Consider the following 26,105-nt stretch of genomic DNA (forward strand, 5'->3'; position numbering starts at 1 on the left):
TTTCCTGTTGTATTTTAAGTCCATTTGTGTATTGTCCACAAAGCAAACTGTTTTGGTCAGTCCAAGCATTTCTGGGAATGTACTCAGAGCAGGTGCTATGCAAATGTTATCTGAGGCATGGGCTTGCTGAGTTTGTATAGATGCAAACAGGCTATAAAAGCAGCTCACATATACAGATGCTGTGCATTGTATTGAACACATGTTCTTCAGCCAATAACATAGTGAGTGTACTTAACAATAACATTTATTTTCATGAAAATTCAATGCAGCAGAAATGTCCTGTCAATGTCGCAACAGCTGTAATACATTCTGTTATATTTGTGGTGAGTATACACTTAAGGAAAAGCCATATCAGGGGAACTGGAATTCATCAATGGTGGCTAACTATTGTTGGACATTGACATGAGAGGCATCAGATGCTGAGTACAAATGAAAATCAGCGACAAAACATTTTTACATCAGTTGAACCAACACAATGTGTCAGCATCATTTTGTGATTAAACATGATAAATTCAATAAAAGTGAATTTAATTTTTCTCCAATCTCCTACAGCAAATCTGAAATTATTATTGTGTTCAGCTTGAAGTTATTTGTCAATCCCCAATTTTTTTTTCAGGAAGCAAACCTTTTTTGGAAAAAAAAATTATTGTGCAATGTTATCAATGGCAATTGATCAAGTTCTCCCTTGTTGTGGATGATTATTGACCCTCTCTTTCTGGTGTCAGTGTAACCTGGCACATACCAACCCATGCCTGAATATTGTCCAGTGTGAGTTGCCCACAAACATCAAATGCTTAATTTTGCTGAAACAATGTGAGTGGAAATGAAATTAATCCTATTGTCACCAAATATCCTACCCTTGTAGATACATGAGACTGCAGATGTCAGGAACTGAGGCAACAAAAAACATCTGATGGAGAAACTCAGCAGGTCAAGCAGCATGAGGGGGTGAAATAACATTTCCAGTCAAAACCTTTCAAGCGAGTCTAACAAAAAATAAATGTCAGTGCTCATGCATCTGAAGATGATTGGAGCAGGACACTGCTCTGAGAAACTCCTGAGGTGATATTTTGATGATTGATTTCCAGCAACCATAAACATCTTTATATGAAGTGTAATGCCAACCACTGAAATGCTTCCCATTTGATGCCCATTAACTTCTGTTCAACCACTGAAATGCTTCCCATTTGATGCCCATTAACTTCTCTTAGTTGTCATATTCTGTGCCATGCTGTTTTGATGCCATGGGAAGTCACTTGCCTTTCACCTCTGGAATTCAGCTCCTTACCCACATTTGGACAGTTTGTGCTGACCTCTGAAGTTCTGGTGGACCCTAAAATGGACGTCACAGTGGGCAGGTTATCGGAGAGAGTCATGTAATAGTTTGGACTTTACCAAAAAGTTCTTTCTTTGGCTTGGCTTCGCGGACGAAGATTTATGGAGGGGGTAAAAAAGTCCACGTCAGCTGCAGGCTCGTTTGTGGCTGACCAGTCCGATGCGGGACAGGCAGACACGATTGCAGCGGTTGCAAGGGAAAATTGGTTGGTTGGGTTTGGGTGTTGGGTTTTTCCTCCTTTGCCTTTTGTCAGTGAGGTGGGCTCTGCGGTCTTCTTCAAAGGAGGCTGCTGCCCGCCAAACTGTGAGGCGCCAAGATGCACGGTTTGAGGCGTTATCAGCCCACTGGCGGTGGTCAATGTGGCAGGCACCAAGAGATTTCTTTAGGCAGTCCTTGTACCTTTTCTTTGGTGCACCTCTGTCACGGTGGCCAGTGGAGAGCTCGCCATATAATACGATCTTGGGAAGGCGATGGTCCTCCATTCTGGAGACGTGACCCATCCAGCGCAGCTGGATCTTCAGCAGCGTGGACTCGATGCTGTCGACCTCTGCCATCTCGAGTACCTCGACGTTAGGGGTGTGAGCGCTCCAATGGATGTTGAGGATGGAGCGGAGACAACGCTGGTGGAAGCGTTCTAGGAGCCGTAGGTGGTGCCGGTGTAATAGTTTGGACTTTACCAAAAAGTTAAAGTAAAAGTAAATTAATTGTGTAGTATTTAGCTGGGCTAGTTTTGTCTTGCTATTTTTGAAAAGGATATGTGTAATGGTATGGATTGTATATGCTAATTGGCTCGGTCTGGCCTGCCCCCTGATGAAACTCTTACCCGAACTCCTCCCCGGGACCCAGGCCATAAAGGTCCGGCCACCTTTCCCTTCCCTGCACTTCCCTAGTTTGGATCAGGGCCAGCTTAAGTCTTCTGTGAAATAAAGCCTATCGTTCCCCTCAAGTGCCCAACAATTTATTGCACAGAAATTTTAACATCTCCGATAATGGAGAAGTTGCTATGCCCCGATTGGCTAGAAGTGGATCCCCAGGTCCTGGCTGCATTGGAGCTCTTCGAGCAATGGGTCAACTGCTTTAACAACTTCTTGGAGGCCGTTGCTGGAGTGGTCAATTCGGACGAAAAGAGGCTAAAGGTCCTACAGGCAAGAGTCTGCCAGAGAGCTTTCCAGACCATCAGAAGCTGCACGACCTACACAGAGGCGATGGCTGAATTACGGGCACTATACAAGCCCAAGATTAACGAGTTCTACTCCCGTTACTTCCTGGCCCCAGAAAGCAGCAATCTGGTGAATCAGTGGAAGAGTTCATTTGAGCCCTGATCACACTGGGAAAAGACTGTTTGGGGAACCCCATGGTTTCGGTGCAGGGGGCCCAGTGCGTGAAAGACCTGCTCCAGAACGCTTGCGTGTCGGGTTTGAGGTTGGATTATATCCGACAATGTCTTGTCGAGGAGGATCAACCCTCGCTGAAATGGGCGATCCATCTAGCCAGAGACTTAGACTTGGCCCAGCGCCACATGGAGTCGATCGTGGGCAGAAGCAGGCCTACCCAGTACGCGCTACCACGAAGGCCGCCATCCTGGGAGTCGGCATCGGGGACAGCCGACCTGACTGCGGCTGCAATAGCACTGGGATCATCGAGGTGCAACTTCTGCGGGCAGGCAAGACATCCGTGATGTCTCTGTCCCGCGAAAGGAGCTACCTGCTTGGGCTGTGGAAAAAAGGGCCACTATCAACGTGTCTGCAGTTCCAGAGCCCCATCTCAGAGCAGCGTGGCATGTATGGCTGAGGAGCTTCCGGTGCCGGCCGCATGTGCGGTAAGGCAAGCGCCATTTTACTGCTCCCGCCGCCGACCTTTGCACAGCAGCAACCCTCACCAGCAACATCACTTCCACCCCCAACGATGTCACTTCTGCCTTCTTCATCGGCGTTGGCAGCGTGGTCAACATGGAGGCTGCCATCTTGGGCATTGAGCCTCCACACCGACGATGAAAATGATGCGCTTATCGTGGCATCGATCACCTTGGACCAAGCCAGCCCTCAACCGATCACGAACTCCATGATGCAGATCGAGGTGAAATGGCACAAATCAAACTGCCTCTTCGACAGTGGCAGTACTGAAAGTTTTATCCACCCCAAGGTGGCCCATAGGCTGATGACCGGGTCTGTGTTGATGGCGGCGAAAGACCAGCGGACTTGTATCTGGGGGTACTGTGTGGTGTTGCTGATGGTGGGGGGGGGGGTTGGTGTGTGTGTTATACCCAGCTCTGTGCGCCGATCCTCCTGGGCCTCAACTTCCAGAGTCAGTTTAGGAATGTGGTGATGGCGTTTGGGGGGCCCAACCTCCACTCACCATTTATAACCCATAGCTTACGGGGACCCCCCCACCCCAATCAAGCTTTGTGCTCCGTCCTTCAGCCTCACCACCCTGCGGGTGGCCCCTCTGTCACTATTTGCAAACCTCATTCCGGACTGTAAACCGGTCGCCACCAAGAGTAGGTGCTATAGCATGGAGGATATGGCGTTCATCCGGGCCAAGATACAGCGACTCTTGGCCGAGGGGATCATAGCCCCTAGCTTCAGCCCCTGAATGGCGTGGGTCAGAGGGGCGGCCGCCCTGGATGGTGATTAACTATAGCCAAACCATCAACCGCTTCACCTAGTTTGATGTATACCCCGGATAGCCAACTTGGTTAATAAGGTCACAAAATACAGAGTCTTCTCGACCATTGACCTCAAGTTAGCCTATCATCAACTCCCCCTTTGCTCAAGCAACCGGCTCTACATGGGTTTTGAGGCCGATGGCAGACTTTTTCACTTCCTGTGGGTGTCTTATGGTGTTGCAAACGGTGTCTCTGCTTTTCAGAGGGTCATGGATCAGAAGGTGGAGGAGCACAAACTGACAGCAACGTTCCCATATCTCGACAATGTCACCATGTGCAGCCACAACCATCGGGACCACGAAGCAAACCTCGCTAATTCTTGCGTACGGTCAAATCTCTCAACTTGGCGTACAATAAGGACAAGTGTGTGTTCAACACAGACTGTCTGGCCCTTATTGGTTGTGTCGTGTTACATGGTGTCATAGCCCCAGACCCCGACTGCATGCGACCCTTTATGGAGCTCCCAGTCCCAAACACCCTAAAAGTGCTGAAAAGGTGCCTAGGGCTGTTTTCCTATTATGCACAATGGGTGCCCAATTATGCCAATAAAGCCCACCCCTGAATGTCCACAACTTTTCCATTGTCAGCGGAAGCCCAAGCTGCATTCTTCCAGATCCGAGGAGACATTGCAAAGGCCATGATGCATGCCGTGGACAAGTCCATCCCATTTCAGGTGGAGAGCGATGCCTCCAATTTCGCACTGGCCGCCACTCTTAACCAGGCAAGCAGGCCAGTAGCAGGGTAAAATCAAGAATGACAAGATTCTTAGGTGGAGGATTGAGCTTTCCACCTATAATTATGACATCTTGTACCGACCAGGTAAATTCAATGATCCCCCAGATGCCCTATCCTGGGGGACGTGTGCCAGCATGCATCTTGACCATCTCCAGACCCTCCACCAATATTTATGCCACCCCAGAGTCACAAGGTTATACCACTTCATTAAGACTCGGAACCTTCCATTCTCTGTTGAGGACGTCCAGTCCACGACCAGATGCTGCCAGATCTGTGCTGAAAGTAAACCCAGTTCTACCGGCCTGAGAAGGCACACCTCATCAAGGCCACGCACCATTTTGAACGACTCGGTGTCAATTTCAAGGGCCCCCTACCCACTACAAATAGAAATGCCTACTTCCTGACGGTGGTGGATGAGTTCTCCAGGTTCCCCTTTGCTATTCCCTGACTGGTTATGACCTCTGCAACGGTCATCAACGCGCTGTGCAGTATCTTCACCCTGTTCGGGTTTTCCCCAAGTACATCCACAGAGATTGGGGGACCTCGTTCATGAGTGAGGAACTGCAGCACTACTTCCTGGCCAGAAGCATAGCCACCAGGAAGACCACCAGCTATAACCCCAGGAATAATAGCCAGGTGGAAAGAGAGAGCACCACTGTCTGGAAGGTGGTGCTCCTGGCCCTTAGGTCCAAAAACATGCCGGTGTCCCGCTGGCAGGACGTTTTGCCCGAAGCGCTTCATGCCATCTGATCGCTCCTGTGCACCGTGACTAACACCACCCCGCATGAATGTTCGTTTGCTTTCCCTAGGAGATTGGTAAATGGTGCCTCCATTCCTCCTTAGTTGGCAACCCCAGGGCCAGTCCTGCTACAGAGACATGTGATGGGCCATAAGACGGATCCACTGGTGGAAGTGGTACACTTCATACACGTCAACCCGCGATATGCGTTCGTGAGGTACCCCGATGGCCACGAGGACACTCTGCCTATCCAAGACATGGCAAGGACTGGGGATCCTGAAGCCACCCTGCCGGCCACAGCCCATCCCACGGAGCAGACCACCCCACGTGGGAACGCAATACTGGAGGTCGAGCCACCCAGCTCTCTTCTCCAGGAGGCATCAGATCCCCCTTCCTCCTGGGATCCCTCAAACATTATCTCAACCCAAATTGCTCCCTCCCCTGTCCCCCTGGGACTGCTTCCCCTCCCAAACAGCAGAGCTCGGACAAGCCTGCCCTCCGGCAGTCCCACAGAAGGAGGAAGTCACCGGTGTGGCAAAATCTTTAGCAGATTTTTTTTTCTTATACTTTCTCTTCCATCCCTCTCATGTAAGAAGGGGGGGGGGTTTCTGTTTAAAAAGAGGGGGTGAATGTAATTATATGGATTGTATATGCCAATTGTCTCGGGCTGGCCTACCCCCTGACGACACTCTTACCTGGACTCCTCCCCTGGGATCCAGGCCATAAAGGTCGGACCACCTTTCCCTTCCCTGCAGTTCCCTCATTTGGTTTCAGGCCAGCTCAAGTCTTCATTGCGATAAAGCCTATTGTTCCGCTCAAGTCTTTGTCATTGCAATTATTGGGGCAGCTGATAGTGCCCAACAATATGCCAGCAATTTTACACATTATTTATTTGATGCCATTGATGTAAAGACCTAGGAGTAGATTTAGGCCATTGGACCTATTGAGTCTGCTCCCTCATTCAAATCATTGCTGATATATTTTTCCTCTCAACTCTAGCATTCTCTTCATAACTTTTGACACCCTTACTAATGAAGAGCCAATCAACCCTGACTTTAAATACACCCTATTACATGACTGCACAGCCATCTTTGGCAATGGCCCACAGATTCATCACCCTCTGTCTAAAGAAATTCTTCCTCAGAAGGGATGCCCCTTTATTCTGAGTTTGTGATACAGTTGATCACTATTGATAAACTCAATAATTTTTTCAGAGAATAATTTGAAAAGCAAGTTTGGTTTAGCCTTCTTTAGTAGCTGTTTCTCCAACACCCTCCCAAAAAAATTCTGGAATGTTGTTTAACCTTCTTTACCCCAAAAAATTCTGGAATGTTGTATTTTAGCATTTACCCATCATATAATGTTTCTAATCAATTTCCAATTATTTTGCCTTTTCAGTGTGTGGTGGAATTTTTACAGCCTCTGAAGGAGAGATCCACTCACCAAACTACCCAAGCCCTTATGGTATTAACGTGGATTGTTCCTGGGTCATTAACGTGGATAAGCATTACAGCGTCTTCCTTGACTTCTTGGACTTCAATGTTGGACATCGACAATCATGCGATTCTGACTATGTCGCTGTAAGTTTAAAAAATGTCATCAAGACCAGAATTTCTTCAAAAGAGAGATTGGAAATAGCTCAAAAAGAGTTTAAGTCAGGGTTTGTTCTTTCAAAAATCATAGATCAAGATAATATGTAAATATCTAATATTTATGGGCTATTTCAAATAAGAAATTTCTCCGAGTTTTCCTTCATGGATATCCAATTCCAAGCTCTCCTGCCTTGCTTCTCAACGTCTCTGATCCTTTACAGATTCTGATGTCAATACACTGAATTCATTTTTGTTTGCTAAGTGTAATCATTTTCCCCTATTGTCCTTTGTACCTGACACTTGTTATGTGTACAGTTGACAAGTTTTCTCTCAGGCCTTAATGGGAAATCATGAGCAAATTGGTGTGAAATAGGAAAATAACTTGTGGCAGTAAGTTTCTTGTGTAGTCACAAATAGGTTTCAAGAGATGGGAGATTTCTTGAAAGCATTTTCTGATGAAGGTTTATGCTCATTATTAAAACAGATGTAAATGTGGGGAACATATTTTTCCCCAGTTTAATGTTTCATTACTGAATAATAATGATCGATAGAACCAAATTCAAAGTCTCTCTCTCTCTCTCTCTCTCTCTTTCAATATTGTTTCAATTCCAAACTGCTAGACCAGTGTGAATTTATTAATTTCCTGCATTGCCATGATATTTTCATGTACCCACCCATTTAATAATTAAATAATGACCCAATTGGTGAAGACACCCAGTGTAATTGGCAGCATTCAAGGATAAAGGATCTGAACTCACATTCAAGGTTGATAATCTACCAATAACAGATTTCATTCAGCTGGTCACTCAGCATCTGTGGGGCGTAAATGTTTTGTCAAGGTATAAACAAAAAAGCAGGCAGCCTCGACCATCACAGTGTCTACAGACGTTGCTGTTTAATTTCATTCGGTGATAGATCTCTTTCCATCTTCGCAGATACCACTTAACCAGCTGAGCATTTATAGCATTTTTATTACAGATTTCCAGCAAAATTTCAACAGTTAGGATATTTCTAGTGCAAGTTTGCATTACTTGAAGATTGGGTTTAGAATGTCTTCACCTTTTTTTATATACTTTATTTCTCATTAAGCAATAGTAACTGGAATAATCTGCCTTGGGGCTGGCATGTTAATGCTCAATAAAATCACCCATGGCATTTCTTGACATTAGGTCTGAATACTGAAACAGAGACTCCCCGCTAACGTTTCTGCCAAGCAAGGAATTGTGTCTTACATTGCTTTGTGTAATACCTGATCTGAGATTGCTTTTTGTAGAGGGTTGAAAAGCTGGAGAAAAATATTAATTGTTGTGCCAGCAGTTCTCAGCATGAATAACATTAAATTCACACTGAATAAACAACATTAGGAAAAAGTTTTGATGCTAATTTTCAGAATGAGTCAGGAAAATAAGTGATTACCAAGTTGCAACGGCTGAATCGAGTGTAGTTTAAATCTGATGTTATATTGTTTCTGTAAATGGTTTTATATTTCTGAGCTGTGCTTGAAACGAGTTTGGTAAATTTCGTCATGATTAGTTGCTTTTCCTTCCCTTTCTCATTTTGGCTCAAATGTGCCAGTTTCTACTCAACATTTTATAGGTTAAAAAAAAATCTGGCTGTTATTTGGAAATGTCTGCACTTCACTTTTCCAGACTAAATGTAATTGTAGACCCATAGGGGCACAAAACAGGAAGTTCCTCTGGAAATGATTATGGAAGCTATATCCTCTGAGCCTGTTTTCCAGCATAGTTTTAATGATATCTCCAATCATAAAGTAATATTTTTCACACAGAAGGGTCCTGTTTGTTAATACATAAAGAGGGTTAATTATTTTGTTGCTTAAAATGATCAGCATACAGAGAACCATGTTGCTAAATGAATTTGAGATTGAAAAGATCACATGGATGATAAAGAGTTTTCCTGCGTTCTATAATGTTGCTGTTTTTGAATCAGTGTACAGTTACAGAGTGCCTGGGGGTGGGGGCGGGGGGGGGGGTGGGGCTCATGAGCGGGCTAGATTATTTGAAGTATTGTATATCCGTACCATATGTACAGTTTCCTACACCAAATGAAAGTCACTGTGATCACTAATTCAGATGGAACAAGAAAGCAAGATCAGGAATGAAAATCTCTCGATCATTTTGCAGCTTTGCACAGTTAACTCCTACTGATGAACACCATGTATCTTTCAGATAATTGTTTTGTATCTGTGCAGCATTTTGCGAATAATAAGAAATGTATTGGTTTATAGAGGTTTCATTAACTGGAAGCTAAATGTTTGTTCACTAAGATATTCCATCTCCTACCAGTTGCTCACTAGCAACCACACCCGTCATTTTTAAGACCCAGGTTTCCTCCTCATCGCTTTAATTATCTGTTGAACACCAGTGCCTTCCTGAAACTATAACATTAAAAGAGCTAAATGGCTCTGTTATTCAAAAAGATCAGGGGTAATTTGATCTTGACCTCAGTCCCACTTTTTTACTTAATCACAACCTCCATTAATCCTCCAGTCTAAAAACCTCTCAGCCCTGAAAATACCTCACGAGTCAGCTTTCATGACACTGCGGTTCAGAATTCCAAAAGATACACAGCCCTCTAAGGGAAGAAATTCCTTCTTATTTGAATGACTCTCACTGTAGGTTCCCCCAAGATAAATATCCTCTCAATATTTATTCTGGTAACTGCACCCCCTTCCCAACCCAGGACCTTGTTTGTTCGAAACATAACAGAGGTGTAGGTTAATTGAATATAATTGGGTGGCACAGGCTCATTTTTAACAAAAAATTAGACACACAGCAGAGTGACAGACTATTTCGGCCCACGAGCTCAAACTGCCCAATTTACATCCAGTTAACATTTCAAAAGGTGGGAGGAAACCGGAGGCCCCAGGGAAAACCCATGGAGACTCAAGGAGATCATATGTCCTTTCAGCCAGCGTGGGATTTGAACCCCAGTCACAGTCCCAATTGCTAGCACTGTAAAGGCGTCGTGCTAACCACCATGCCTACTACCAATACTACCACTAATACTACTACTGTATGTCTAAAATTAAAAATAAAACATTAATAAAATCACTCCACATTTTTTTAATATTTCTGAGAGTCTGCCTACCTCCTTCATATTCCCTCAGAAAGTACACCTTTTGTTAATCTAGTGTGGCAGTGTGAGCAGTGGAAGAAACACAGCCAGCACATTGAGGATCGTTAACGACTATTTTTATTCAAATTCAGCATGCCCCTTTAAGGGCAGCATGAGCTCAGTCACCTGGTGCATTGTGACATCATAATCGGTGCCCATGGTGGGCGCTGGAAGGGATGCTGGAGTTAGAGAGAAACCTCTGACGACACCATTTCCCCGTGGCTGCCCCACCACGTGGCAATACAAGTGGGGCCGGTTCGCCATGAGAATGTGCGCCACTACACAACACCCCCCCCCCAGAACTGGCTACGCATCCTGTTGCTTTCGCGGCCGGCCCCGGCGCTTGGGTGTGGCCGTCTGCACCGGCTGTGATAGGTCCAGATGAGCCTCTTTCAGACTGTCCACAGTAAAAAGTTCCTCTCTCCCACCAACGTCCAGGGTGAAGGTTCTGCTGGACCAGTGAAAGACTTTGTATGGCCCCTCGTACGATCGCTGAAGCGGTGTACCTTGTGGTCCACTCCACACGAAAACAAACTGGGCCGAGTCAAGGTCTTTGGGGAGATGAAACGGTCAGGTGCCGTGGCATTACGGGGGTGGGGGAGCTTGGGAGGCCAGTCACCTGCGTAGGTCCGCCAGCAGGTTTTTGTCGGTGGCCATGGTGTCAAGGTCTGGGCCGCAAAACTCACCCGGGAGAGAAAGCGGTGCACCATAGACCATCTCTGCCGCTGAAGCTTGCAGGTCCTCCTTGGGTGTCGTCCTAATCCCGAGGTGGACCCAGGGTAGTTCATCTGCCCAGTCTGGTCCGGAGAGCTTGGCCATAGCGATGTCTTCAGGTGCCCGTGGAACTTCTCCACCAACTCATTGGACTGCGGGTGGTATGCTGTGGTGTGGTGGGGCTTGACCCCCGGGAGCTTTGCAATTTGAGTCCACAGGGCAGAAGTGAACTATACCCTTCTGTTGCTAGTCATGTGCGCTAGGATCCCAAATGGGCAATCCATTGGCTGACCAGAGTCCTGGCACCTCCGTGGAGGCCTCCTTAATTGGGATGGCCTCTGGCCACCTTGTGGCCAATCCACCACTGTGAGGAGGTAACAAGCCTCCTTGGACACCGGTAGGGGCCCGATGACATCAGTGTGGATGTGTTGGAATCTGCGAACCGCTGGATTGAAATTCTGGATGGGGGCTCGAGTGTGTCGCTGGACCTCCTTCTTCAGCCCATGCCGCACATATTGCTCCACGACCATCCACACGGTTGTCTTTACCGCTGGGTGAGCGAGGTCGTGGATCAGACTTTAGTGCAGCGGCACCACCAGGCATGGTGTGCCTGTTAAGACGACACAGAGCAATGTGTCCGGGCTGCTGGGCACCCAGACATCCTTGAGTTTGAGGCCTGAGATGGTGGTCCGCAAGGCCTGCGTCTCTGCATCGTTCCTCTGTGCCTGAGTCAGTTGCACATAATCCAGGCCGGGTGCGAGAGCCCTGTCCGCCTCCTCTAACAACGATAAAGTCTTTTCTTTAGTGGCCATGAGCGTGAAAATTGGGCGCATGGTGCGTGCGACCCCGGGGATGAAATGATGGTAAAAGTTCACCATCCCCGTGAACTCTTGGAGGCCTTTCTGGTGGAGGGTTTGGGGAATCGTTGAACAGCCGCTACCTTCTCCGGCACCGGCGCAGCCCCAGCCGCTGAAATGGTGTGCCCCAGTAACTGGAGGGACTCCTTGCCGAACTGGCATTTGGACACATTGACTGAGAGGCCGAAGTCCGCCAGCCAGGCAAAGAGTGCGTAGAGATGGGTTTTGTCTTCATCGCGGTTGCGACTGGCAATGAGAATATCATCCAGGTTAATGAACACAAAGTCTAGGTTTTTTCAACCGCATCCATGAAGCACTGGAACATTTGGGCTGTATTCTTTAGACCGAAGGGCGTATGCAGGAACTCAAAGAGGCTGAAAGGAGTGATAATGGCTGTCTTACCCACGTCGTCTGGATGCACTGGGATCTGATGATATCCCCACATGAGGTCCACTTTGGAAAAGACCTTGTACTTTGGAGGTTGGTGGAGAAATCCTGTATGTGGGGCACCGGGTACCTGTCGGGGGTGGTTGCATCATTTAACCGATGGTAGTCCCCGCACTGTCTCCATCCCTCAGACGATTTCAGGACCATATGGAGCGGCTGTCTGAGCACTGGATGATTCCCAGTTCCTGGAGCCTGGAGAACTTCTCCTTTGGCTGCTGGAGCTTCTCGGGCAGCAGCCGTCTGGGTCTAGCGTGCTAGATGTGGTGATGTGGTGGAAGACCCCCATGCTGGGACAGGGCGGCGTTGAACCGTGGCTCTAAGATGGCGGGGAATTCATGAAGGATCTCGTCAAACATCCCTGACAATTACTATGGTGGCAATTTCGGGCCTGCAGGCTTCTGCTGTGTCCAGTCGAGTGGAGTGGAATGTTCGGGTGTTGACCAGCCTTTGTCATGTCAATCAGTAGGCTGTGAGCTCTGAGGAAGTAGGCCCCTAACAGTGCGGTGCCTACAGAGGCTAGGACAAATCTTCAGTGGAACTTCTCCATCCCGATCTGGATCTGTGCCCTGCAGGTGCCGTAGATCCTGATGGTGGAGCCGTTGGCCTCCTGCAGGGTTGGACCTCTAGATCTGGTGAGAGTCTCTAATGCTGTGGGGGTAAGGATGCTGAGCTCAGCACCTGTGTCCACCAGAAATCAGCGGCCGGTGGATCTGTCTGTCACATGAAGGAGGCTGTTTGTATGGCCAGCCATTGCAGCCATCAACGGCGGCTGGCCTGGTCGTTTCCCTGAAACCCGCAGGGCTGGCAGCACTTACAGGCTTGCACTCCCCAGCGCTGCTGGTAGAAACACCAGATTGACTGGCCTTTCTCTGGCTTGGTCTTGGGAGCGGCTTAGTGTCGGCTGGCTCCTGGTCGTGCTACCTGGTTGAGGGCTGCCTCGTTGTCCCTCTTTGTGCGCCAGAGGGCATTCGCACGGGCTGCTGCTCTTCTCTGTTTCGAGAAGTCTCCATCTATGAGGAGCAACTGGATATCCTCCAGCATCTGTTCCAGGAATATCTGGCAGAAGAGAAAACAAGGCTTGTGGTCTTCCGCCAGGGCCAGCATTTTGACAGTCAGCGCCAACGGACTATGGTCCCCAAGCCCATCTAGGTGAAGGAGCCTGGAAGCCCGTTGCTGGGGAGTTAGCCCGAAAGTTCCAAGCAGCAGGTCTTTGAGGCCAGTGTATCTGCCCGTAGCCGGGGGGTAGTGGATAATGTTGTCCACCCTCGCTGCCGTATCTTAGTCCAGAGCGCTCACGACATGATAGAACATTGTGGCGTCTGAGGAGATGTTGCAGAGTTGAAATTGTGCTTCCGCCTGCCTGAACCATGTTCTTGGTTGGTGGGTCCAAAAGTGGGGGGGAAGCTTGATGGAGACAGTAAACCTCTGCTGAATCCATGGTGTTTTGAGTCCAGAAAAACGTCTGGGCTCGTCGGGGGTCACCACTGTGGCGGTGTGAGCAGTGGAAGAAACACAGTCACCACGTTGAGGGTCGTTAACGACTGTTTTTATTCAAATTCAGCACGCCCCTTTAAGGAGCTCAGTCGCCTGGTGCATTGTGACATCATAATCGCTGCCCAGGGTGCGCGCTGGAAGGGATGCTGGAGTCAGAGAGAAACCTCTGATGATGCCATTTTCCCTTGGCTGCCCCGCCATGTGGCAATACAAGCGGGGCCAGTTCGCCATGAGGATGTGCGCCACCACACTAGACTCAATCATCTCTGCACTGCACTAAGACAAATCTATCCTTCCTTAAATTAAAACACAAAAACATTTTAGATAATCATGTAATGAATCATGTCTTGTCAGGCCTTTTTCTACAATTGCCTAAGACAGTTCACTTCTTTTATGTTGCATTCTCTTTGCAGATAAAGGCTGAGTACAAAGGGGGCTAATCTTGATAATAGCCAGTGAGGCAATTCCATTGCCAATGACTGGGAGTATTTAAACAAGAAATAGACAAGTATCTCATTAGTGAGGGCATCAAGGAATATGGGGAAAAGGCCAGAAATTGGAACTAGTGTAGAGTAGCTTAGTGTAGTTTTACGGAACAGGCCCGCGTCTGTTCCTTTGTCCTGTTATCTTGTGACTTGCTTGATGAGCTACCAAACTGAAAACCAGCCTTGAGTAATTTTGAAATTAGTAATCCTTCTGTCAGTGGGTTACTTTAGAAATGCCAAACCCCACAGTGAAGAACTTGTATAATGTGTTGAACAAAAATCAAAATTGTTGAAAGGGATCTGTTTTTTATTTTAGTTCAAGGATAAAGTTTGTAGTCACCCCTTGTTGGGCCTCTACACACCTACTTTGTTCCAAAGTTAAATGTAAGCACCCTTTTTTAAACTGGTTGCAGTGCTCAAGAGTCTCATAAGTTTTTTACTGTAAATTTGAGTTGTTTCAAAAATAGTATTATCTTTTAGAAATTAATTAAAGATTTCTACAAATGGGAGGTGGGAATGTATTTCTTCAAGCTGCTGAGTATTTTTGGTAAATTTTATTCTGCTTTGCCAAACCAATTTCACTGGAGCTGTAATCATTAAACTGTGGAAGCCTTTTTGTTTTCATTCATTTTTCATATTCCTCTAGTTATCCATTCATAACAGTAAAATTAATCAAAAGGGCAGCCTGGGTGGTGTAGTGCTAGTGCAACGCCTTTACGTTGCCAGCAATTGGAACTATGGTTTGAATCCCACGCTGTCTGTAAGGAGTTTGTACATTCTCCCTGTGCCTGTGTGGATTTTCCCCAAGCACTCTGGTTTTCTCCCACCATTCAAAACGTACTGGGGGTGTAGGTTAATAGGGTGGCACGGACTCCTGAGCTGAAATGGCCTATGACCTGCTAGATGTGTGTAAAAGTTTTTTTTGAGGCATTTTAAATTCTGGAAGAAATGTGCAAATAATTATTTGTTGCTCAACGATGATTTAAATTACATTCCTTACTTTCTTTGGCTTGGCTTCGCGGACAAAGATTTATGGAGGGGGTAAAAGTCCACGTCAGCTGCAGGCTCGTTTGTGGCTGACAAGTCCGATGCGGGACAGGCAGACACGGTTGCAGCGGCTGCAGGGGAAAATTGGTTGGTTGGGGTTGAGTGTTGGGTTTTTCCTCCTTTGCCTTTTGTCAGTGAGGTGGGCTCTGCGGTCTTCTTCAAAGGAGGTTGCTGCCCGCCAAACTGTGAGGCGCCAAGATGCACGGTTTGAGGCGATATCAGCCCACTGGCAGTGGTCAATGTGGCAGGCACCAAGAGATTTCTTTAGGCAGTCCTTGTACCTTTTCTTTGGTGCACCTCTGTCACGGTGGCCAGTGGAGAGCTCGCCATATAACACGATCTTGGGAAGGCGATGGTCCTCCATTCTGGAGACGTGACCCACCTAGCGCAGCTGGATCTTCAGCAGCGTGGACTCGATGCTGTCGACCTCTGCCATCTCGAGTACTTCGACGTTAGGGATGAAAGCGCTCCAATGGATGTTGAGGATGGAGCGGAGTCAACGCTGGTGGAAGCGTTCTAGGAGCCGTAGGTGATGCCGGTAGAGGGCCCATGATTCGGAGCCGAACAGGAGTGTGGGTATGACAACGGCTCTGTAAACGCTTATCTTTGTGAGGTTTTTCAGTTGGTTGTTTTTCCAGACTCTTTTGTGTAGTCTTCCAAAGGCGCCATTTGCCATGGCAAGTCTGTTGTCTATCTCATTGTCGATCCTTGCATCTGATGAAATGGTGCAGCCGAGATAGGTAAACTGGTTGACCGTTTTGAGTTTTGTGTGCCCGATGGAGATGTGGGGGGGCTGGTAGTCATGGTGGGGAGCTGGCTGATGGAGGACCTCAGTTTTCTTCAGGCTGACTTCCAGGCCAAACATTTTGGCAGTTTCCGCAAAACAGGACGTCAAGCGCAGAAGAGCTGGCTCTTAATGGGCAACTAAAGTGGCATCGTCTGCAAAGAGTAGTTCACGGACAAGTTTCTCTTGTGTCTTGGTGTGAGCTTGCAGGCGCCTCAGATTGAAGAGACTGCCATCCGTGCGGTACTGGATGTAAACAGCGTCTTCATTGTTGAGGTCTTTCATGGCTTGTTTCAGCATCATGCTGAAGAAGATTGAAAAGAGGGTTGGTGCGAGAACACAGCCTTGCTTCACGCCATTGTTAATGGAGAAGGGTTCAGAGAGCTCATTGCTGTATCTGACCCGACCTTGTTGGTTTTCGTGCAGTTGGATAATCATGTTGAGGAACTTTGGGTGGCATCCGATGCGCTCTAGTATTTGCCAAAGCCCTTTCCTGCTCACGGTGTCGAAGGCTTTGGTGAGGTCAACAAAGGTGATGTAGAGTCCTTTGTTTTGTTCTCTGCACTTTTCTTGGAGCTGTCTGAGGGCAAAGACCATGTCAGTAGTTCCTCTATTTGCGCGAAAGCCGCACTGTGATTCTGGGAGAATATTCTCGGCGACACTAGGTATTATTCTATTTAGTAGAATCCTAGCGAAGATTTTGCCTGCAATGGAGAGCAGCGTGATTCCTTACATTCCTTACACCACCAAGCTATATCACATGTATTTTCATCTATTCTTTCTCATGTTGGGGAACTTAAAATAATCCTATTTAATATAATATCTAAGCTGCATTTGATAACTTGATTTTTCTCCATATGGAAATTACTCCCAATATTTTATGTTTCTGTAAGCATTCTTTGAATTTACCTCAATATTTTACAATAGCTAACAAGTCTATTGACCTTGTTTAAAGTTTGCAGATATTTTTCATTTTTGTTACTCCATACTACAATACTGAAAACCTTAACAGTTCACCCAAAGCACCAAAGGTCCAAATAATCTCAACCAATTTATTAATTAAACTGGTGGCAATTATTTTAGAAGGGACCAGCTGCAGATTTACAATTTCATAGGTCTATCCTCCATTGTAGCAATCTAATATATTATACATGCAGTATCCATGGACACCCACTGGATTCCATATCTGTTAAATTAATTTAAAAGAAAATGGAATTGATCCAAAATTATGACAAATATAAAAAGAAACGTAGTTTTTATTTGCTTGTCATTATTTTATTGTCATTGTCAGTCTGTCATTATTTTAAACGATGGGAATCTGCATCAAGCACATCGAAGCCCACTTTCACCATTGCTTTGGTTAGGCATCTGTCCCTTGAACTGATCCAGGAAGCACAGGAAAGTCAGCAGTGGGAAGGGTATGGCTGGAGTACAAGACCACTACTGAAACAAAAAGATAATCAGCAAGATCTCTCAAACAGGATTTACTTGCACTTGGAAAAGCACAGTTATTAGGGATAGTTATAACATGGCTCCAGTCTCACATACACAATTGAATTTTTTGAGGAAGATGATTGTTAATGAGGGGCAGTGGATGTTTCTATTTGAACTTCTAACACACTGACACCACACCGTGCAAGTCCTTTACTGGTTGGGTTGGAATTCCCTCATCACATCAGGTGCATTATTTTAGACCCCTGGCGAGAATTAACAAGATGTTTGTATCATGTCACAGAAAGTGGACCAATGGGTCTCCAAATCATTTTCTTTATAAAACTTAGAAATCAAAAGATTCTGGTGAGACTTAAATGGTATATTAACAGCACAGATTTTTCAGTAGATTGGTGTGAAGCGGGCAACATTTCCCTGCCACAAGTTTTGTAGTCCAAGTGAAAAATGCTGGAGAAACTCAGCAGGTCAAACAGTGCCTTTATGTAGCAAAGGTAAAGATACATCACCAACGTTTTGGGCTTGAGCCCTTCATCAAGGTGTGGGGGAAACATGAGAAATGTCTGAACAAAAGGGGGAGGGGGGGCGGTGAGGGTGGGAGATGATAGGTTGGGGTGGGAGGAGGAAAACAGGAAGAGGGGGAGGAGTTTAGGCTAGGTGGAGAGAGAATGGAAGTAGGAACAGGGATGACTAGTTAAAGGGGGAGAAAAAGACAAGCTGATTAGTGGAATGTAGTAAACTCAATGTTCATGCCCTGGGGTTGGAGGGTGCCCAGATGAAAAATGAAGTGTCGTTCCTCCAATCTGTGGGTGGTCAGGATGGGGTAGTGCGAAAGGTCATGGACAGACATGTGAGCTTGAGAGTGTGACTCAGAATTGAAATGGTTGGCTTTTGTTGTGGATGGAGAGGAGGTGCTGGGCGGAGCAATCTCCTAATCTGCGACTGGTCTCTCCGATGTAGAGAAAGCTACAGGGAGTGCACTGGATGCAGTAAATGAGTTCTGTGGAGGTACAGGTTGTAGCGCGTGTCGAAAGAACCAAAGACTTGTTGATCCAAACCAAGGCTTTTATTAACTAAAAGACTGGAGCATATCACAAGTAGGTTGACCAGTCCAGCTGACCTGGTCTGGCTAGGAGCAATCCTTTAAGACCTGCCAGTAGGCGTGGCTACACTCTCAGCCAATCACAGTCATCCTACATGACCATATGTACATATACACATTGGTGATAGAATCTTTACTATCACACAGGTGAAGTGTTGCTTCACCTGAAGGTTCTGTTTAGGATCTTGGACCGTGGTAAGGGAGGAGGAAGGTGCCGGGGGTGTCATAGGTGGGGAGGGAAGAGTGCATGAGGGAGTCACGGAGGGAGAGTTCCCTACGGAAGGCTGAGGAGAAGGAAAAATGTGCCTGGTGGTGGGGTCCTGTAATAGGTGCCGGAAATTCCAGTGGATAATTTGTTGGATGCGGAGACTGGTGGAGTGGCAGGTGAGGATGAGGGGAATTCTGTGTTTATTGTTTCTGGGGCGGGGGGCTAGGGTAGATGAGCGTGGAATGGAGGAGATGCAGGTGAGGGCCAAATTAATAGTGGTGGAGGGGAAGCCATGTTTGTGGAAGAAGGCAGACATTTCAGAGGCTCTGGACTGGAAGACCTCATCTTGGGAGCAGATGTGGCGGAGATGGTTAAATAAAGAGAAGGGGATGGATTCCTTGCAGGGAAAGGAGTGAGGACATTTAGTCCAGGTAGTTGTGGGAGTTAGAGGGTTTGTCATGAATTACAGTGGAGAGTCTGTCTCCTGAGATGGAGACAGAGAGATCCAGAAAAGGGAGGTGTTATCAGTGATAGACCAGGTGAGTTTGAGGTCAGGGTGGAAATTGGGTGTGAAATTGACGAGCTCATCGCGGGTTTATGAGGCCACCCCTATGCAGCAGTCGATGCACTGGAGGAAGAGTTGGGGGTTCTTGTGGCATGTTTTGTTTCACAAAGCCAACAAACAGGTAGGCATAGCTGGGACCCATGTAGGTACCCATGGCTGCTCCTTTAACTTAGAGGTAGTGGGATGAGTTGAAGGAAAAATTAAGGGTGAGAACAAGTTTTGTCAGGTGGAGAAGGATGGTGGTGGAAGGTGACTGCTCAGGTCTGAGGTCCAGGAAAAAGCCAAGTACTTTAAGGCCTTCTGTGTGGGGAATGGAGGTGTAAAGGGATTAGACATCCACCGTGAAGATAAGGTGGTCCGTTTTGGGGAATCTGAAGTCTTGGAGGAGGTGGAGGGTGTGCGAGGTATCGCGGATGTAGGTGGGGAGGGATTGAACTGGGGGGGAATAGATGGAATCAAGGTAGGATGAAATTAGTTCCATGGGGCAAGAGCAAGCAGAGGCAGTTTGATAGTCCATGTTTGTATGCATGAATGTTGAAATCTTGAGCACTCTAACTGTTTCACTCTGTCATTTCTCAATCATGCTCTGACATTGGATTTATCACAGAGTATAGCAGGGATGAAACTGTGGAAATTCCCAAATATTTAAGATGGAACAATTGTCTGAAAAAAATATTTATTTATAGGAATAGCTGTGAGAGACTATGGTAAGCTTAGTTAATTTGTGTAGTTTTTAATTAATTACATTTGGTTTATTGTTTTTCGTGTTCGGGATATTCAGACCACTCAGAACCATTCACAGTTTTTGGACAAGTTTAACAGTGAAAGAGTGGCTTTGATATTTTTATTTTCCTGTGTTTTATATGGGGAATCTTGTTCTCATCTCCCCCTATGATGGTATTTGCTCATGCAAGTTCTTGTCTATTGACTATCCAACCAGCACTTCACATAAAATTGAGTCACAGTGATCCACATAAGCTAAAATTCAGGCATCATTTCAATGGGAATTGAGTGTGGGCACTCTCTTACTGATAGGAACTTATGGGTCCCTAACACAAATGTTAGGGATTGAGTTACAAATGGAAAGCCGAGAGCTGATAAAAGGGGGAGTCAGCATAGCTTTGTTCATGGAAAATCATGTTCAAAAATTTGAGCTCTTTGAAGAGAAGGTAGACCAAGAGGGTTGATGAGGTACAAGACTTTGTCCACATGGACTTTAGCAAGGCCTTTGACAAGATCTTACATGGTAGTCTGGTCTTGAAGGTCAGATCTCATGAGTTCCAGGGTGAACCGATGTGGTAAACCACTGTTATACTCTGATTGGCTACTGCCGGATGGACACGCCTCCTGAGACCGATCCTACCCACAACCCCTTTGCATGTTCCCCATTCACCCTGCCATGATCAGTAGATGAGGTTGGTTGTTGCATTAGTCTATAGTCAATAAAGCCTATCAGTTTCACAACCTTAGTCTTCTGAGGTAATTGATGGTGCATAGTTGGCATACGGAAGTGGCTTTATGTCAGAAGACAGAGAGTGATAGTGGAGCCTTATTTTTAGAGTTCGGTGCAAGGTCCTTTGTTGTTTTCATCCAAATTAGGATGTCAATGGAGATAGCATGGTTAGTACATTGATGGATGACATCAAAATTGGTGGTACAGTGGGCAGTTAAGATTTAAGATTCTTGTATCATCATGCAATAAAACAGAAAATGTGATATTTCACGGAATTTCCTTTAGTCTACTGTGAGGCAAACAAAGATTTGCCATCAGTGCAAATTGCCCAGTGCCCCTTACAATCAGAAAAAGAGAAGCAAAAAAAGTCCCCCCAGAGTCACTGATTGACCGTGGACTCACCTCCAGCACTTCTGTAGTCTCTGCAGCCAGGCAACATTCAGTCCAAACCATCAGCAGCCCAAGCTCCAGATTAAAATGTCTGACACAATCACAAAGCCATCAATGCCTTTGGCACCCTCTCATATCCTGGTTCAGAAACCTGGTACCCCTTCAACCAGTCTTGAACCAGTCTCCAGCATTCTGCAGCCTGGTGTGAGTCCTTTGACCACATTTGCCAGCAGCCAGCAGCCTGCAGTCCTTGTCTCGAGTCAGCCTCAGCCCCTTGCTATTCCAGTGCGGTGGTCACTGGCCCATGGGTTGTCTCCTCTGCTTCTCTCTTTCAAATAGTGGGTGCCCTGGACCACTCCTCTGCTTCCCCAGAGTCTGTAACCCTTTGTGGCCGCTGCCAATCACTGGCACCGCCATCTTGTGCCCAGACTGTTGGCTCTTTTAACAGGCCATATGAAGCCAGTATGGGGCAGAAAGCAGTCGGCCTGGGTGGTTAGATCCTGCAGGGGAGCGCTGTGCCTCCACTCCCTACTCTCCACGAGATCGCACCTGTGGCAGAGCTACCAGTACCTCAGCTCCAGCCACAATGTCATTTTGAAAAACATTAAGAATGTTACCTGAGATTCAAGCTTGCACTTGAATGGTTGGGCCCTGGGTAATGGTGTTGAACAAAGAGATATAGGAGTGTATGGACATAGTTCCATGACAGCGGTTATGCACTTGAATAGGGAAGTGAAGAAAGCATTGGGCATGTTTGCCTTCACTGGTATCAGAGCTCAGATGCCATGCTACAACTATACAAGATGTTAGTGAGAGATTGCCGCACAAGTTGATAGAGTGGTTAAGAAGGTGTATGGCATACTGGCCATCATTAATTGAGGGATTGAGTTCAAGAGCAACGAGGTAATATTGCAGCTCCATAAATCTCGAGTAAGACCAGACTTAAGAGTATTGTGTTCTTGTCTGGTCACCTCATTATGGAAAGGATGTGGGAGCTTTAGAAAGGGTGCAAAGGAGATTTACCAAGATACAGCCTGCATTAGAGACTTGACTCATGAAGAAAGGTTGAGCAAGCTTTGGAGTGACAAAAGATGAGAGGCAACTTAATAGAGGTATTTAAGATTATGAGAGGCATAGACATATTGGAAAGCCAGTGCCTTTTTTCCAGGGCGGCAATGGCCAATATGAGAGGACATCATTTTAAGGTGAGTGGAAGAAAGTTTAGGAGAGATGTCAGAAGTAAGTTTTTTTCACACAGAGGATGGTGAGTGTCTGTAATGCATTGCCATCAGTGGTGATGAAAGTTGGTGCAATGTTGACATTTAAAAGATTTTTAAACTGGTATATGGATGTAAGAAATTTGGAGGGTTATGGCCTGTGATTGATGTAGAGTAGGTCTGTATGGGTCAGCATATCATCAGGGGCTGAAGGGCCCATACTGTGTTATCTGTATTATGTTCTGACATATTTGGAGTGTTGTGTATAGTCTTAGTAACCTAGCTGTTGGACAGATATCATAAGCTGGAAAAATTCAGGCAAGATTTACAGGAATGTCATTGAGACTGGTAGGCTTGATTTATAAGGAGAGACTTGACAGGATGGAACTTTTCTCCAAGGAGTGTAGGACACTAAGGCTGCATCCTCGGAGGTTTATAACATCATGAGAAGTATAGATAAGGAAAATAGTCATCATCTTTTTTCCAGGGTAGGGTGTTTCTAAATCTAGGGTGTCATCAATTTAAGACTAGAGGGGCAACTTCACAGAGTGATGGGTATATCAGAGCTACCCGATAAAGGAGGGAAAATTTTCACTTTCAAGAAATATTCAGAAACCGTTTAGAGGGACGTGGGCAGTGCACATGAAGTTAGGACTAACTTGGTCAGCATGGACAAGTTGGGCCAACGGGCCTATTTCTGTGCTGTAGAACACTATGACTCTCAAGAATCTATCCTTGTACCTTTTTGGCTGGCACTTAACATAATCCATTGTAATCACTGTAGTTGTTATTTCCGTTCTAGGTTTATGATGGTTCGAATGAAGCAGCCCCCTTGTTGAGAAAGCTGTGTGGAAACATACTGCCAGAAGGGTTCACCTCCAGTTACAATGTGTTATACATACATTTCAGCTCACAAAATAGTTGTAACAGTAAAGGATTTAGAGCACGGTTTCATCAAGGCAAGACAATTTCATACTTTTACTTGAGGATTAACCAAATTTAATCTAGAACATTCTACTTTCATTTTGCACTTTGTTCACAGTGTGTGGGTCCTGTATTATTACTGATGATATTGGTGGAGCTATAACATCACCTCTATATCCAGGCAACTATTCAAACAATCAGAACTGCAGCTGGATAATTAGAGCCCAAGAACCATGTACGTAAACCTTTCACTATGATTGCTCTCTGTTTCCTGTGCTTTTTAAAAAAAATTATGTATTAGCCAATGTCAAGTGATTTTCAATTTGTGTTTTTCAGCTGAGGAAATTAATCATAAGATAAGGTTTGTTTCGGTTAACTGTACAGTTCCTGTTTGTTTCAACAAACATGACACAGAAGGAAGTTATTCAGCCCATTCGATAGAAACTAGTTCCAGCGGAGCAATTTTCTCTCTTCTCATTTCCTTGCAGTTCTGCAACTATTCTCTTTCATGTGTTTATCAACTCCCCCTTTGATAGAAAAACTGAAAATGCTGGAAATACTCAGCAGGTCAAGCCGTATATGGGAAGAGGCCTAATATATCAGGTTGAAAATCCACCTTTAATTTTATTTGCCACATCGTCACAGAGAGATTGTCCAAAGTCTCTCCAGTCAACATCCTTGGTTAATACAAAACCGTGCCTCTGGAACTATGAGGCTGGATGGATAACTGTAGCACCATTGTGATTCTGTTTGTGGGATTATCCTGTTCCAAAAAAGTAGACTGACATCACAGTGTACTACTAAGATTGTTGATTATGGAAGAGGCTCCTGGCAATACTAATGGTGACTCTTTGGCTGCCTTATGGAACAGGAAAACTCAAGAATATTTCATGTGTTGTTACATATTTTAGTTTTATTAAATGACAATGGAAGAATCTGAGAGAAGGCAATGACCACTGTTAATCATAGCTGATCTGAATGCAGTATTGGAAACAGAAGAATTTGATGATGGCAGTGAAAGAGAAGGAACTGGCAAATGCAGAACATGCCAGCTGCTGGGCTTCTAAAATAAAAGGCAATACAAAATATGCTCAGCACATCAGGTAAATTGCAGAACACAAAAGTGCTGGAGAAACTCAGCAGGTCACGCAGCATCCAGAGAAAGTAAAGGGTAATCGATGTTTCGGGCCTGAGACCTATACCTATGCAAGTATCAGGTAGATTAAGTGAACTTAAGTTCCACAACTGCAAAAGTAGAATTTTAATTTGCAATTCAAGAATCATTAGTAATTTAAGTGCTGTGCCCTTAATCTCCCACAGGGCTTTGAAGAAACACCTAGCAGTCGGGCGGCCATTCCAAAAGAGGTTACCATATCACACACACACACACACATATATATAATATATATATATATATATATATATGTACACACACACAGACAGACAGTGCATTTGCACTTGATGCTTTTGTAATTACATTTAAATCTTATATAACAAATATTTTTAACACATTTATATACACACACACATTATTGGTTGTCCTTCGATTCGAAGAAGACACGTTGTTGTGCAGATGCCAAGGATGGAATGGATGGCGTGCATGTGGAATTTCTCCATTTGTTTGATATGACATTGGTACTGAGTCCAGGTCTCACATCCATATCGGAAAGAAGGGATGACCACAGTTCTGTAGACTTTCAGCTTAGTGGAGATGCAGACATTGTGTTGAATGAGCATTCTGGTTCGCAGCCCTCCCTGTAGTTTCCACAGATTGATTTGCTTCACTTATTTTTGTAGAGAGCCATGATGAGGGCATCGTGGAAGTCATCAGGCATCTCTTCTGTGAGCCAGATGTCTTCCAGGTTGTCTTGGAATGCCTATAATATGTTTGGGCTTAGAGCTTTGTAGATCTCAGCAGGAATATCATCCGCCCTGTTGCTTTAATTGAATTCATCTGCAAGATTGTTTTATTGATCTTTCAGTAGAAGGCGACAGGTATAGGTCATCCAAGAAAGTGCTGTAAGACATCAAGATCAACTGCGGACGGCCTGTTGAGTAGGTTGGAGAAGTATTCAGCCCAACAGTTTTTCAATTCTTCCTGGTATTTGATCAGGCTCGACCCATCAGAAGACAGCAAACGGGAGCATCCTGATTTAGAAGGACCATAAACTGACTTTATGGCACTGAAAACTCTCTGGTGGCATGCATGTCTGCATAGAGTTCCACCTGCTCAGCTTTTCTCAGCCACCACTTGTCCCTCATTTCTTGCAGTTCTGCAGATGTTTAAACTTGTCTTTCCTTGAGAAAGATGGTGGGTCATTTTGCCAGTCTACATAGGCCTTGTTCTTGGCCCTTCGGGGTGTTGAAATGATCTCATGGTTTTCATCAAACCAATCTTGATGCACTTGGGTTTTCATTCCGAGTATAGGTGTTGCAGTCTGCATGACAACATCTTTGAGCTGCTTCCACTTTTCAGAACAGGTTCCTACAAGAAGGGAATTGCTGGAGAGTTTTTCATTGAGTACATCTTGAAAACGTTGGGCTTGAAGACAGAGTCTTCCAATATTGAATGACAGTCTTTGATTGTTTACAATGTAAAGGGACTACGTGCAGGTTGAGGACTGACTAAACCAGCCTGTGATCTGTCCAACACTCGGCACCTCGCAAGGCCTGGGTGATGGTGACGTCTTGAAGGTCACGCTGGTGTACTATGACATAGTCAAGTAGGTTCCAGTATTTGGACCTAGATTGCATCAAAGTTGTT

The 26,105-nt window shown here is 45.7% G+C and overlaps 1 protein-coding gene across 1 annotated transcript in view; it reads left to right on the forward strand.

Annotated features, from left to right (window-relative positions):
- Positions 1-26,105, forward strand: part of cubn (cubilin (intrinsic factor-cobalamin receptor)) — a 362,173-nt gene that overhangs the window by 117,695 nt on the left and 218,373 nt on the right. The window contains exons 23-25 of the mRNA XM_069931217.1: positions 6,874-7,055; positions 23,220-23,376; positions 23,460-23,576. Of these exons, the coding sequence (XP_069787318.1) occupies positions 6,874-7,055; positions 23,220-23,376; positions 23,460-23,576 (456 nt within the window). The remainder of the gene's footprint in view (positions 1-6,873; positions 7,056-23,219; positions 23,377-23,459; positions 23,577-26,105) is intronic.

Source organism: Narcine bancroftii, chromosome 1, assembly GCF_036971445.1.
Source record: "Narcine bancroftii isolate sNarBan1 chromosome 1, sNarBan1.hap1, whole genome shotgun sequence".
NCBI classification, from domain to species: domain Eukaryota; kingdom Metazoa; phylum Chordata; class Chondrichthyes; order Torpediniformes; family Narcinidae; genus Narcine; species Narcine bancroftii.